The sequence below is a fragment of the Musca vetustissima genome, unplaced genomic scaffold, assembly GCF_032173495.1.
Source record: "Musca vetustissima isolate MV318-11 ecotype Yass unplaced genomic scaffold, APGP_CSIRO_Mvet_v1 utg24682, whole genome shotgun sequence".
In the NCBI taxonomy this organism is placed as follows: Eukaryota; Metazoa; Arthropoda; class Insecta; order Diptera; family Muscidae; genus Musca; species Musca vetustissima.
The window spans coordinates 24,145-40,449 of NW_026876882.1; the positions used below are offsets into that span (position 1 = coordinate 24,145).

Consider the following 16,305-nt stretch of genomic DNA (forward strand, 5'->3'; position numbering starts at 1 on the left):
ACCGATTTTCAACAAATTTTATACACATCATTCTAGACCTAATTCATCACGCTATGACAAATTTCGTGGAAATCGAATGATTTATAGGGGCTTTGGTGAACCATTTACATTAAATCGGACGAAACTATATATGGGACCTATATCTAAATCTGAACCGATTTTCACGAAACTTAGCACACTTCATTCTAGATTTAATTTAGTACGCTATGCAAAATTTCGTGCAAATCGAAGGATATATAGGGACTTTGGTACACCATCTATATTAAATCGGTCGAACATATATATGGGGCCAATGTCTGAACCGATTTTCAAGAAATTTTACACACATCATTCTAGCCCTAATTCATCACGATATGCCAAATGTCGTGGAAATCCAATGATATATAGGGACTTTGTTGAACCATTAACATTAAATCAGGCGAAACTATATATCGAATGATTTTCAGGGACTTTGTTGCACCATTTACCTAAAATCGGGCGAAACTATATATGGGAGTTATATCTAAATCTGAACCGATTTTCCAAATTTCAATAGGGTTCGTCCTTGGTACGAATAAGTGACCTATGCCAAATTTCATCCAGTTCGGACCATAAATGCGACCTGTACATGGTTTACAATTTAACATGGACGGACAGACGGACATGCATAAATCGACTCAGAAAGTGATTCTATGCATATTCTCAAAAGGAACCATGGGTCTATCTCGATTCCTTTTACCTGTTACAAACATATGCACAAAGACATAATACCTTGTAGCACAGTGTGGTGAAGGGTATAAAAATGGGGTTATATGGGGACTATCCCTAAAAAGGGGTGAATATTAATAATTTTTGGTGGGAAGATTTGCTACCATATACGACTACAAAATACCAAATGTCAGAGAATTCGGTTGAAAAACGCGCCCAAGAACCTCAAAATATCGAAAATTGGGGGTACGCTTATATGGGGGCTACCCGAAAAAATTGATCTATTTTTATAAATTTTTTGTGAAGAAATTTGCTACCCAATAAGAACTCAAATTACTAAATTCCAGCCAATTCGGTGAAAAATCCGGTCAAAACCCCCCAAAAACTGGAAATTGGGAGGTACCCTTATATGGGGGCTACCAGAAAAAGTGGACCTATATTCATGGGGGCTACCCGAAAAAAAATACCTATATTTCTATAGTATAGAGATTTGCTACCCAATAAGAACTCAAAGTACCGAATTTTAGAATTCGGTCGAAAATGCGATCAAATACCCCAAAATACCGCAAAATTAGGGGCACCCTTATATGGGGGCTATCCGAAAATATGGACGCATATTTATAATTTTTAGTGGAGAGATTTTCTACCCTATAAGAAATCAATGTACCAAATTTCTGCGAATTTAGTTGAAAACGCGCTCTGGGAGATATGCCTAAACGGGGGCCGATAAAGCCCATCTTCGAACTTGACCTGCCTGCAGACAAAAGACGACATGGAAGCTGCAGATAGAAGGGGTGAGGCTATGGAGTCGTATCCCCTAGAAGATGAACCAGACAGAGAGATGTATAGCCTACATACATTAGAGGATCTGGAATCCGCATTAAGTATGTGAAAGACTTGGTGAAGAACGCACAATGGAAAGTAAAAAAACGCTGAAGCCATTGGTATACGATGGGGACAAGTTGTGCTGAAGAAAATAGAAATAGCAACCGCCATTAGGCAAACACGTTGATGAGCAAAAGAATTACAAAAATACTGGCGTGAAAAAGGATTAAAGGGGAGCGAAAGCAACGATGGTGAAGCAGGAAAGTACTTCGACTGTACTGCTCGCTACGGCACAAGTAAATGTGCGCTCGATGACCGGAGAGGATGTCACGATGAGGACAATTATCGACCAAGGATCTCAAATTACATCAATATCAAAGGAAACAGCTTAAATTTTTGGAGGAATTAAAAACAATAAAATAATTCATGGACTGGGCAGAACACCAGTTGGAGTATCCAAACACAAGATTAAAATAGAGGTAAAACCTCGATTTCTAAGCAAGAAAATCTTCCGCACAGAGGCGTTCGTATTGCCAGTAGTGATGAGTTCTGAACCAAAGGAATCATTCGAAGCCATTGTAGAAGAATGAAACAACTGTATATTGGCCACTCCGACCGAGTGGACTTGATCATAGATGGCGATCTGTATTCCGAGCTAGTGGAAGAAGGCCACAGAAAAGATAATAGTCCTTTTGTCCAAGAAACTAAAATGGGTTGTATATTGTCTGGCAAGATGCAGCTGAAAAATAAATCCCTGAAATATCAATTTGCCGTGACTAATTTCGATAGATTTTGGAAGCTCGGAGAGATAGAAACGCTATCAAGTCCGTCGGTGACTGGTGTATGCAGAGGTATGACGAATCGACAGTAATAGAAGATGATAGAAGAATAGTGGCATCATCGGTGATTCTAAAAGTCTAGCAACAGCAAAGCTCCTATCCACAGAAAAGAAGCTACGTCGCAGCCTGAATCTACGGGACCGAATACATCCGTATGTGATAACAGCGGACGTGGAAAAATGTATTGCCAGATAAAATGGCGTCCAACTGAGTATCATATATTTAGACGGATATGGTGAGCCTATTCAGAAGTATAAGAACCGACAGCACCATACTTAGTGTCGCACAATCACCCGAATTTTCCGAAATTTGGTATTTTGGTTTCTCATCTTCCCACTAAAAATTATTCATATTAGTCATTCTTCAACCAAATAAGCTATAATTAAGTATTTTGAGTTCTAACTCGGTAGCAAATCGTCGTAGCCAGTATTTGATATTTTGGGGAGTTTTATATTCGAATTGGTTTTAATTTGGTTTCAAATCTTCCTACCAAAAATTTGCCAGGGGATAATCCGCCATATATATATATATATATAGAGGCCCGAATGACAAAAGATATTTAAATGTATATCTCATGGTAGATGGTATAAAAAGTTCGACCCGGTACTCATCCAATGTAACGGAACCGCCCCATTTTGAGCATTTTGAATGTTTGAACCGCATTTTCAAACCGAAGTTGAACACCACGTTATTAGAGGTGAAAATCATATTTACAGTAAATTATCAACAGAAGTCCATGTATCCAAATATAAGTCCCCCATTTTAATAATTTTGATGGTCTTAAACACGTTTTTTCAATGAAGTGATTTTGAATAAGGTATAAAAAGTTCAGCCCGCTCGAACTTTACGCCGTCTTTTAACATTGCTTATTTCTTGTAGACAGCATTCTAAATTAAATAAAATACAAATTGTCATAAAACAAAGCGGATGGCGCGATAAATCCATAACATCTGCTTTATTGTCGAATTTTATGATAGCCAAAAAATTGTAAATACAATAAAAAATAAATATGAAATCATGTAAATAAAAGTATATAATTACCCCATATCCCATTCTCTATTCTCAGTAATTTTTGAGTTACTTCCCAAGATGCAAGCATTGTTAATATGCATTTCATTATTGGCCTTAACAGCTGGAAGGCATATTCAAGATATTCATTCAGGTCCCAAGAGTACAAATGCAGAAAATTTACGAAATTCCAACATTGGAGATATTCTAACCGCTGGCAAAGTATCACCACCACATGAACAGAATAAGGAATATTGGTATAATGTGGCCCGGGAGCAATTACAGCAACGTATCCGAACCAATTTGAATACCAATGAAGCCAAAAATGTGATATTCTTTTTGGGTGATGGTATGTCGTTGACCACAGTGACTAGTGCACGGATATTGAAGGGTCAATTGCAGGGTAGACCAGGCGAGGAGGAACAACTGAGTTTTGAGAATTTTCCCTATGTGGGATTAAGTAAGGTAGGTAGCCATGAAGTGATAATGAGGATTTAAAAAATACTGATTTTTATTATTTGCTCACAGACATATTGTGCCAATGCTCAAGTACCCGATTCCGCCTGCACCTCCACAGCCTATATGTGTGGCGTTAAGGCTAATATTGTCACCCTGGGTGTAAGTGCTCGAGTCAACTACAACAATTGCACTGAAAGTATGAATCCTGAAAATCATGTATCCTCCATTGTTGATTGGGCCCAAAAGGCTGGCAAATCAACGGGATTCATTACCACAACCACTCTAACTCATGCCAGTCCCTCGGGCAGTTACGCTCATGTGGCAAATCGTTTTTGGGAGTGTGATAGTGATGTAACCAAATGGACTGGTATCACTGATTCTAGCCAGTGTAAGGACATTGCCCAACAGCTAATCACACAAGAACCAGGCAAACATTTCAACGTTTTAATGGGTGGTGGTATGGGTAAATTTTTACCCAAACACATAAAGGATTTTCATGGAAAGATGGGCGAGCGGTCGGATAACAAAAATTTACTCTCCACCTGGCAAGCTTTGCATCCCAAGGGTGTGGTGGTAACTGATAGACAAAGTTTATTAAACCTTGACATAAATAAGCTGGAGCATATTATGGGCCTATTCCAACCCGGTGTAATGGATTTCCATGCCAAAGCCAATCACAAGAAACAACCAAGTTTCGCAGAAATGACCGAAGTAGCCATAAAGTTGTTGAGTAAAAATCCCAAGGGATATTTCATTTTCATCGAAGGGGGTCTCATTGATTATGGCAATCATATGACGAATCCAGGTCTAAGTACTTCGGAAACTTTGGAATTCGATAAGGCTGTACAGAAAGCCCGAGCTATGACCAATCTAAATGATACTCTAATTGTGGTTAGTTCCGATCATGCCCATCCATTAAGTATGGGCGGTTTTGCGAATCGCGGCAATGATATTTTGGGCATAGACTATTCTTTTCCAGATGCCAACGGTCAATACTTTGCCACGCTCAATTATGCCTTGGGGCCCAATCAATATCTAGATGACAAAGGAAAACGTTTGGATTTATCACAGTTCTTGGATAACAATCATTGGGCCGTTCATCCAAGTTATATCAAATCGGAACTGGGTGTTCATGGTGGTGATGATGTGGGTGTGTATGCCTCTGGACCTTATGAGCATTTATTCCGCGGTGTTATTGAACAACATACATTGCCACATCTAATGGCGTGTGCAGCGGGTATAGGTAATGGTCGAACAGCTTGCAGTGGTAGGAAGAATTTGTAAAATGATCACAAATAAAGATAATATTATTTAAAGGACTTATTATTTATACTCAGAGTCAGTTTTACATTCAACCGAACTTTTACCATCCACCAAGAGGATGACAACCAAAAGATCTAAAATTGATGGGGGCTCCTTGGGGAAAACTCATGTTATGATAGGGCCTTGAACAAACTTTTTTCGTATTTTTAATGCTGAGATGTGGTACCGTTATGAGAACCCAAAATACCAAATTACATCCAATTTGATTGAAAAAAGTGTCAAAACTCCCTATATTGAGGGGTACCATATTTTGGGGCTACTCTTAAACGTGGGTCACTATAAAATATTGTTAGTAAGGAAATGTGCTATACAATGAGAAAACAAAACACAGAATTACCGCCGAGTTGGTTGGAAAACGTGTCCAAAATCTCCAGGATACCAAATTACAGCCAATTAGGTTGAAAAAGTGTTAAAAATCCTTAGAATATCGAATATTGGGGGGTAAAGTTATATGGGGGCTACACCAAAGCGTGAACTAATTTCAAAATTGTTTGCCAAAAGAGTAGTGGGTTGCCGGGGACTTATGACATTCAGCTATGAACAGAAATGTCGTTAAATTCGGCTGTGCCGAACTTTTTCTTCAGATCCATACATCAGCACGGGTAGTATCAGCGTCTTGTAGAGTCTATCCATAGTAGCATCTATTGGCCAACACTATCCTTCTCCAAATTTCAAAACTGATGTCATTAGTTTTATTTATGACTGCACCAAAGTATATAAAATCGTTGACTACTTCGAAGCTGTAGTTCTCAAGTTCCATAGTTGGTCCTAGTCTACTGAACGACTTGCGCGTGAATACCTTGGTCTTCTCGCCATTTACTGACAGTCCCACTTTGGCAGACTCCTTCTCAATTCGTTCAAAGGTGGCTGTTACAACTCGTAATGTTTGACCCATTACGTCGATGTCATCATATGCTAGATATTACTTTATATGTGATGGGAAGGAGACTAATTCCTCAATAGTTGGCACATATCGTCTTGTGTCCTTTTTTTGTGCAAGGTACACAGGATGCTGAGGTTCCAATAATTGGCCATGCATTCATCTAGCCAAATTGTATATGTTCCTGATCTGCATCTGACCACCGGTCTTGAATTGAGCGGCTGGTAACCAAACGACACCTGCTGGTTTATTATTCTTCAGCCCATTAATTGCAATTCTGACCTCCTCTTGGCTAGGTGGTGTACAATCTACACCGTCATCTCGTATTGGTTCTGGGGTATTTTCTATCTATCTTTATCTGTCCCAGGTTTCCTTCTTCATCTCTACTTTACTCCCCATAAAATAACATATCGAAATTGGGGCGGACCTATATCAAACATGGACTATAAGTGTACGACATGGTTCTAACGTAAGTACATTGTGGGTAAACGAATAAGGGGATATATAGATGTTTGTTTTGGTGTAACCCCTACGCCCAGTGGTGTTTCTGACGTTACTGATTTCTTTGTAATATTCTCTCCACCTCTGAGTTTGTTCATAATTGTTTGTTAGTAGCCTAACCTTACAATCTTTAATTGCTTGGCTCCTGGTATACCTTCTATTTGTGAGACGATATAGCTTTCTCATATTATTCCTGTTTCCTAGCCCGTTTTTTCTAGATTTTCTAGGAACTTTCTATTATCTTTCCTTGCAGCTTTCTTCACTTGTTTTGTTAGTAGATTCATCTGTTGAATATACCCAAAGTGGTGAAGTGTATCATATAGTCGGCCCCTCCGACTTTACTACTTTCCTTACTGGTTTTTTTTTAAGCAAATACATGCCTAGAATCTTTGATATTTATAATAGGATATATCGATCCACATTCTAGTATTTTGGAAATTATATATTGGCATATCGCATATATAAACCAGTGAGCGGAGCAGTATAGTCGGACGGGGCCGACCATACGATACCCTACACAACTACCACGAAACTCAAATTTTCTGCGGATGTTTATTCCGAGACTGGGCAATATTTCGTGATATTTGTACCCTCTTGCCCGATTAGAGGTAAACAGCACCTCTTCCAGAGTGGTAATGTTTTACTAAATTATATACGAATACGGAGATACCTGTAAATATTTAGGCGTAACTCCCACATCCGAGCACATACAACAATATAATTGGTCTTAATTTAAAGGTCAACCAATCCTCTTGGATATAATATCCACTTCTCGGGTATATGTCTTTCAGGGGTAAATATATACGCCATAGAATACACATTTTCTCATTTTTCACACAAAAGTCAGGGTCCATTTGACCCGCTAAATATTGACCGATCTTTCTCCAAACAGGCATGGTTATTCTGTGGCCCGACCCGCTTCTCCATGCAAAATTTCACGATGTTCGGACCATTGTTGCGGCCTCTGGAGCGACCAGAAAAACCGACAAAAATTTAGTATTTGGTCCATTTCATCCCCTAAATCTTTCCCAAAAACAATAGGGGTCTTCATTGGCCAGAACCCATCCTACATGCAAAATTTCGTGAAGATTGGTCCATAACTGTGGCCTGTATCGTGTTTACAATTTATAATGGACAGACGGAGGGACGGACACACATGTCTAGATCGACTCAGCTAGTCGAGATATGATATGATCGGTATACTTAAAGGTGGGTCTAGGACCAATATTTCGCGGCGTTACAAACTTTTGGGGCTGCACAAAGCTATAATACCCTGACAACATAGTTGTGTAGGGTATAAATACCCGATAGATTTTAGGTATTTTGAAGGTGATTCTCTTGTTTTAATTTGATGCTCCTCGTTTCAGATTTTTTATAAAAATACATGAATTAAAAAACCAGTGAGCGGAGCAGTATAGTCGGACGGGGCCGACCATACGATACCCTACACAACTTCCATGATAATCTAACTTTCTGTGGTTCTATATTCTGAGATTGGGCAATATTTCGCGATATTTGCACACTGTTGACTGGCTAGAGGTCAACAAATGTTACTAATAATCAGTACAGCCCCTCTTAATATTTGTCCAGGTTCTCTTTACCGTGGGTTATGTTGTGATGTTCGGCTTTCGACTCGAAAAGTACAAATAATTAAGTTTTCGGTCCACTTCATCCGAAAAATTATTATCTGATCATCACCTAACATTTGTCCTTGACCATCACTGGAACCTCATGGCACATTTCAAAGCGATCAGCGTTATATATCCGCCCTCCAGTGTGGTAATAGGTTACTAAATAATATATGAATACGTAAGCACCTGTAAATATTTAAGTGTAACTCCCGCATCCGAGTACCTACGACAATAAAATTGGTATCAATTTAAAGGTCAACCACTCCTCTTGGATATACTATCAACTTCTCGGGTCTATGCCCTTCGGTGGTAAATATATACGCCATAGAATACAAATTTTGTCATTTTTCACACAAAAGTTAGGGTCCATTTGACCCGCTAAATATTGACCGATCTTTATCAAAACAGGCATGCTTATTCCTTGGCCCGATCCCCTTCTCCATGCAAAAATTCGAGATGTTTGGGTCATAATTGCGGCCTCTGGAGCGACCAGAAAAACCGACAAAAATAAAGTTTTTGGTCCATTTCATCCCCTAAACATTAACCGATCTTTTCCAAAAACAATAGGGGTCTTCATTGGCCAGAACCCATCCTACATGCAAAATTTCGTGAAGATTGGTCCATAACTGTGGCCTGAATCGTGTTTACAAATTATAATGGACAGACGGACGGACGGACGGACACACATGTCTAGATCGACTCAGCTAGTCGAGATATGACGATCGGTATACTTAAAGGTGGGTCTAGGACCAATATTTCGCGGCGTTACAAACTTTTGGGACTGCACAAAGCTATAATACCCTGACAACATAGTTGTGTAGGGTATAAAAATATGTCCGTCAATCTTAATCCTCAATGTTGAGTACATTTTAGAGTTCATATCATTTTTGGTAACGGTTTATTTTTTCTTGTAATTTCAAGATTCAAAATAATGAATATCGATTTCATAACATCAAAACACCTGACAAATTACTTGCATTAACATAACACACTGTTGTCACTTCTTTGAAGAAAGCGATTAAAATTATTGACCTTTGTTTCTACACACGTCGGCAGTTAATTTTTAATTACGACTTTCGATATTTGGCATATGAACATCTACAGAACTTCCAACATACGGGCTAAACTGACCATAATCACATTTAATTTTATGGTATTCTCGATAGATATTGAGTTTTTTTATAAAATGTTAAATAATAGAAAATTCCCATCGATTTTAAATAGTCGATTAATAGACGATTTTACTTGCTGTAATCCAGATTTTTATAATTTGCGAAATGGTGTAATTGTAACTTATGGCCCTTAGTGCAATGTTACGAAATCATTAAAACAAGTTTATACGCCAAACAAAAGCAAAAACAAACATGAGAACTTTGATAAATGCCGAATTTTTAACACTTCACAAATTTAGTCGGATTTAAACACTTCAAAGCTTCGGTCACTTCCGTGCCATGTATAAAATTTTAGCAAGTTTCATAATAATTGTTCTGATAATTTGGATATTATTGCACACGGCTGGTAATGGAACACACACAATTGATACGAAATCAATGGTTAAAAATCCACGAATGATTTTCCACGAAAATCGTTTTACTCCAAATGAAGAAAGACAACCAGAATTTTGGCATGCAATGGCCCAAAAGGAATTGTTGAAAAATATACAAAAGACACGACTGAATAGAAATAAAGCGAAAAATGTTATCCTCTTTATGGGTGATGGTATGTCTGTGAGTACCATAACGGCTGCCAGAATTTTGAAAGGTCAACGAAAAAATCACACAGGTGAGGAGGAGGCATTGAGTTTTGAAAGTTTCCCCTATGTGGCTTTAAGTAAGGTAGGTAAATATACCCTAACTTATTGACTTTCTGTGAGCTAAATTATAATTAAATCTCTTCCACTGTTCGCAGACATATTGTGCAAATTCCCAGGTAGCCGACTCAGCTTGTACCGCCACCGCCTATCTTTGCGGTGTGAAGGGCAATATTGGCACAATTGGTGTAAGTGCTAATGTAGAATTTGACAACTGTACGGCAAGCATGGATCCTCAAAATCAAGTCTCTTCTATATTCACATGGGCACAAACGGCAGGGAAAGCAACGGGTTTTATTACCACCACCTCGCTGACGCATGCCAGTCCGGCGGGAACTTATGCTCATGTGGCGAGTCGTTTATGGGAAAGTGATTATGATATATTGAAATACACTAATGGACAAATCGATCCCAACACTTGCCCGGACATGGCCCAACAATTGATTACTCAAGAGCCAGGTCGGAATTTCGATGTAATAATGGGTGGTGGTATGGCTAAATTTGTTCCCGAAACTTTCAAAGATTATCATGGCAATATGGGTGTTCGAAAGGATAGTAAAAATCTACTCTCACTCTGGCAAACAATGCATCCTCAAGGAGTTCTGGTTACAAATCGCCAACAATTGTTTAAAATCAACGGCTCTGAAATTTCCCATCTTATGGGTATATTTCAAAGTAAGACCATGCATTATCATGCCTTGGCAAAGAAATCACAACCCACTTTAGTGGAAATGACCAAGGTAGCCTTGGATTTTTTAAAAAATAAAAATCAAGGTTATGCCATATTCATTGAGGGTGGTAAAATCGATTCAGCCCATCATGACACCAAGGCCGGCTTGGCTTTAGATGAAACGTTGGAATTTGATAATGCCATACAATTGGCTCGTGATATGACCGATCCAAAGGAAACCCTTATTGTGGTCACGGCTGATCATGGTCAACCTTTAACTATTGCTGGTTATCCACGACGTGGTAGTGCCATTTTGGGTCTAAATGAAAATGAACGTTCTTTGGATGGATTGAAATTTTCCACCTTGAATTATCCATTGGGACCGAAGCAATATCAGGACAAGCGCAATGGTAAACGTATGGATTTGGAAAAACTGCCAAGGAAAATTGGTAATATAGTTAAATTTTCATAATAGCAACGAAAATAAATGTAAATATTTTGTCTTCTTTTTAGACAGCACCTATCCCAGTTACATACCTTATTCTCGCAGCTCTCATTCTGGCGAGGATGTTAGGTATATGCTTCAGGCCCTCATGATTTTCTCTTTAGTGGTGTTCTTCAACAGAATACAATACCTCATCTTATTGCCTACGCTGCTTGTCTTGGTGATGGTCTTACAGTTTGCAATGACAATGTTAAAAGAAACAATTAAAAATAAATCTTGTAATGTAAAAATTAATTTATTTTTTATTTTAGATTATTGTTCTCCTGCCTTCCTGATTGGTAACTGATGATTGTTGTGTAGTAGTTTTTGAATTTATCACTGTTTCTGTAATGGTGGTAATTTTTGTTTTCTTGAAACCTAAAAACAGATTTTTTTCGCAAAGTGACAAAAATTTAAAAATTATTATTTCAATAATTTTTATCAACAAAGCATGAAAATGAAGAGAAGGAGTTTAGCTGAATTGCTGAACTGGTTGTTATTGTCAGTACAGATAGTGGCACTTAATACGACAAATAACTATTTTGCACATCTTAACATCGAACGCCTCCATCGGTTACATCCTTCACATATATATATAGTCGGTTCGGATTTAGATATAACTCCCATATACAGTTTCGTCAGATTTTATGTAAGTAGTACACCATACTGGCAATATTTGAGCGATTGAGACAAAATTTCGCACAGCGTACTGAATTAGGTCCGTATTGATGTATGGGAAGTTTTGTTGGAATCGGCTCAGATTTAGATATAGCTTACATATATAGTTTCGTCCGATTTGACGTAAATGGTGCACCATACTGTTACAATGTTTGTCCGATTGATACCAAATTTTGCATAGCGTATTGAAGTTACTACAGGTGAAGTTTTGTTGAAATACGTTCAGATTTTAATATAGCTCACATTTTATGTAAATGATGCACCATAGATCCTGTCCTATTTGCACGATATTTTGTTGTTGAAATCGGTTCAGATGTAGGTATAGCTGCCACTTGTATAATGATGCAAATTGAGGAAATAGAAGAGCCTATGTCTGTTCAATTTACATAGTGTTTTGGATTGAAGTCGTTTCAGGTTTAGATATAGGTTCCATATATATATTTACATCCGATTTCACCTAATGTTGTACCATAATAACTAAAATTTGTTTAGGACGAATTAGTGTACAACATACCAAATGGAACCTAGAATAACATGTATTGGATCTTGTGTCGGGATACAATATCAATCTTTTTTTCAAGTTTACACAAATCTATCTATCTATCTATATTCTATATCTATCTATCTATATATATATAAAAATGAATTGCTGTTCGTTAGTCTCGCTAAAACTCGAGAACGGCTAAACGGATATATCTTAACTTAGTCTTGAAATGTTCGTAGAAGTTCAGGGAAGGTTTAAAAGGTGAGAAAATATGGAATAAATACCGCGAAACCTCTAAAAACTGGATTTTATATTTCCCATACAAATGCCTTCTAATTAAAGGGTAGAGTCATAGAGACAATTTGGATTTTGTGTCAAATTATTATTTTATGTTTGAAAATGTTTAAGTTTCTGGAAGCAACCATAATATTCGTCAACTAACTAATATTTCAATAATTTTTTGCAATTCAGAACCCGGAGATTGATGGCTTAAAGATTTTAGTTACGATATTCTATGAATGCATACTTCTAACTTTGTGAGTGACAATTATCTTTTGAGATAGTGATTTGTGATAGTCACACTTTATTGTTCAGTGAGTGCGAAATTTCCTCATTTTGATTAATTACGGTAAGATGTCGAGCAGAAAACGACCTAACCCAGGTCGTCGCAGTGAATCGAATATGCGAAGAGCTATCTCACGTGCAATGATGACCAGAAAGGGACAGAAAATATTCGTATTGCTATGTCAGAATACCAATGAAGTAGATAGGCTAAAAATGCAACTCATCAACAGCAAACACGACGTAATGAAATAGAACGAATCCGCAGAAGCAGTGCTTCTGCGATAATTGGGGAAATGAAAATATTTTGTAAATATTGTGAGGCGTTAAAATACACTGGAAATTAATTATAAGCACTTCTTGGTCAATGTTCAGAAATATAATAACTGTTTCCAGATGACATTATTTGCCGCTACACATATTATACAGGACAATTTCATGCCCACTTTCAAGGTATAAAATCTGAATAAATATTTTTTATAATATTCCAGTTTGTACTTAAATAAACATCGGAAGTTAATGATGGACAAAAATTTAAATATTACAGATACAAGGAAATATTTGTCAATTACTGGGGGCACTGTTACCACTACCTGCTGCAGATAAATTTCTACAAATTTATTTTATGGGTATTTTGGATACGGAGGTTGATCATTGTGCTCACAGCGCAGGATTCAAATTCCATTCATATCTATCTATGTATATAAAAATTAAATCTGAATAACGGTTGAATGGATTTATCTTATCTTAATCTTTGAATGTCTGCGGAGGTCTAAAGAAGGCTTGAAATGTGAAAAAATTTAAAATCGCAAAAATATTATGAAGCATTTGCATTTCCACAAATTTAATAGCAAGCTACTTTGATTGCACCACGTCGTAGTTTTTATTTTGAGATATTTTGGGCCATAATTGGTATGGTATTATTCCTTTTAACCATCATTTGTCAATTATTGAAAATTGTATTGAAACTTCTTTTGTGAGAATGCAGACAATCAGTAGACATTCGGAATAGATTTCGGATTCTAAGATACATGCCCTAGATTAGTTTTCTTGAAACATTGGAAAATAATAACTGTTTTCTTGAAAATAATAAAAATAGATATGTTGATCCTTAAAGTACCTAAAATGTCACGAGAAATATCAAATCAGGTTTTACCATTATATGGTTGTTATATCCCTAATAGTTGGTTAATATCTTTGAACTTATAAACACAATACTTTGCACATCACAGAGAAAACTAATATACTAATATCTTTGCAAAATTCGATCATTAACTTCCTATGGAAATAGAACAATTATCAAAAAACATAATATTACCTATTCGTATTAAACACGTGATTATAAAATGTCAAATACCTCAATATGTCAACTTCTGATATATTAAATGAGGACATCTAATAACATGTAAAAATTTTGTTAAGGTCTAACTTTGTAGATTCCCTAAATCGGTGGGGACAATAGTAGGTTGTCCATGTTCTGAAAAAATAATGTTCAAAATTACAGACATACCGATAATTATACGGGAAATATTTATGGTGCCCTTTTAATATGTTAGGCCAACGTCTTTACAACACTGGAAATGGAGCTATATTAAATCTTGGTCCTAAATAGAAGTGTTTCCAAATGTGCAAAAATGTGTTTACCCTTCAATAACCTGGAATGATATATTACAGCTACTACAATGGGAATGGATATATATATAAATTTTTGATAGAAATATTTGACACCACATAATAAAATACCGAACAAGGGGGATATAATTATATAGGGATACCCGGAAACTTGGACCAATATTGATAATTTTTGGTAAAGACGTTTAGATCATCCAAAATTAAATATATCGTTCCCTTCCATGAAATACTTGACGAACTCCCCAAAATACAGAATATTGTGGGTACCGTTATATGGGGGCTACCTCAATAAGTGGACCAATATTGATAATTACCAACTAAAAGAAACAAATGCCAAATTACAGCCCATTATATTTAAAAACGTGCCCAAATCCTCCATAGCATCAAAAAATGTGGAGTACTATTATATAGGCGATATTTGGCTTGGGCGAATATAAAATTACAGCCAAATGCTGAATATTAAGGGATACCGTTATATGGGGGATATTCGAAATATTGGGTCAATGTTGATCATTATAATTATGCAGTATTAGTAGTAGTATCCCTATTATTAAATTAGAAATAGTTCTGTTGAATATTGATTGCTACCCTAAAGTTTTTAACATTTTCATTACCAAATATCTTAGGAGTAGTAGAAATGTATGTGTGTTAATAATAATGTATATCCAAATTTCAAAGTTCTATCTTAAATCGTGCAGGGTATAAAAAGCTAATTTAATATTGGGTTACCGTTATATGGAAGTCTTTTAAATATATTGGGTCAAATGTAATTAAATAATTTAAATTTATTTCCCACGAATTCAATTATTAATCAACTTATATCTACCCAAACTTTAGAAGGCCAAAATAGCAACAAGACTCGCTCATAAACATAAAATTTTATATATACAGTATTGTAATGTTATTATATGTGTGTTCGAACAAATACCAAGTTATTACAAAAATCTGTGGAGGGTATAAAAACCAACCAAAAATGACGAAAATTATACATCAACTATATTGATAAACAAGACAACGTTTGCCGGGCCCGCTAGTTTATAATAAAAAGTATTTGTTATTGTGATAACGAAGACTGGCAATGAAATACACGGTTGTCAGTTTCGTGGTTTCAAACGTATGTGCCTGGAATTCGACATCTGTGAAACTAAGTTGGAAAACCAATTATTTTCTTTACAGTTGCAAGTCCGACATTGACGAAAATGTATGGCTTACTATGTCACAACGCACAAAAATTATCAAAACATACTACAAAAATTCTGATTTTGCCACAGCAAACTGTGAAAATTCGTATGGTTGACGCCCAACGTCTCAATCTATATGTGTATATTTTTGCACAGCTTTTTAAAAGACTTTGGGAATAGTCTTGATATTTTGAAACAAAATATTTGCGAACTTGTATGATGTAAAAACATCTTGCAATCCTATTTGACTTTCAGAAGGGTTTCGCGGCGATTTGAAAATTTAAGTGAAATATTCCAAACGAAATAAGGGATAACATATTGTACCAAACCCAAATATTGTATCAAAGCCAGACATGTACTCTTTCGAATTCCGTTGGGATTTTTTTGTATTCGAAAGTTCAAGAGGTCAGAAATCATGACTTCAACATACAACATTCCTTATGTCAATCGGGATATTTATATGGGGACTATGTTATGGTGTTATGTGATAGAAGGTTGTTCTTGATCCGAAAAATGTGTTCCAAATTACAGACACTCTAGTTGAAAAGCTTTAACAGGAATCCGATATGTCAAATTATAGCCACTACGATGAGAAAATTCGGAAAAAAAATATATTAATACCGAAAATTTTTGGAAGGAAAATTTGGCACCC

At 36.5% G+C, this 16,305-nt stretch overlaps 1 protein-coding gene and 1 pseudogene across 1 annotated transcript; both read left to right on the plus strand.

The window, feature by feature from the left end:
* Positions 1 to 2,098: 2,098 nt before the first annotated feature.
* LOC133321409 (alkaline phosphatase-like) lies at positions 2,099 to 5,102 on the plus strand. Its single transcript, XM_061530497.1, has 3 exons — positions 2,099 to 2,363; positions 3,418 to 3,824; positions 3,888 to 5,102. Exons 1-3 carry the CDS (start codon positions 2,099 to 2,101, stop codon positions 5,100 to 5,102), a joined length of 1,887 nt encoding a protein of 628 aa, XP_061386481.1.
* Positions 5,103 to 9,721: 4,619 nt separating this feature from the next.
* On the plus strand, positions 9,722 to 11,345 carry LOC133321410 (membrane-bound alkaline phosphatase-like; annotated as a pseudogene).
* The last annotated feature ends 4,960 nt before the right edge of the window (positions 11,346 to 16,305 follow it).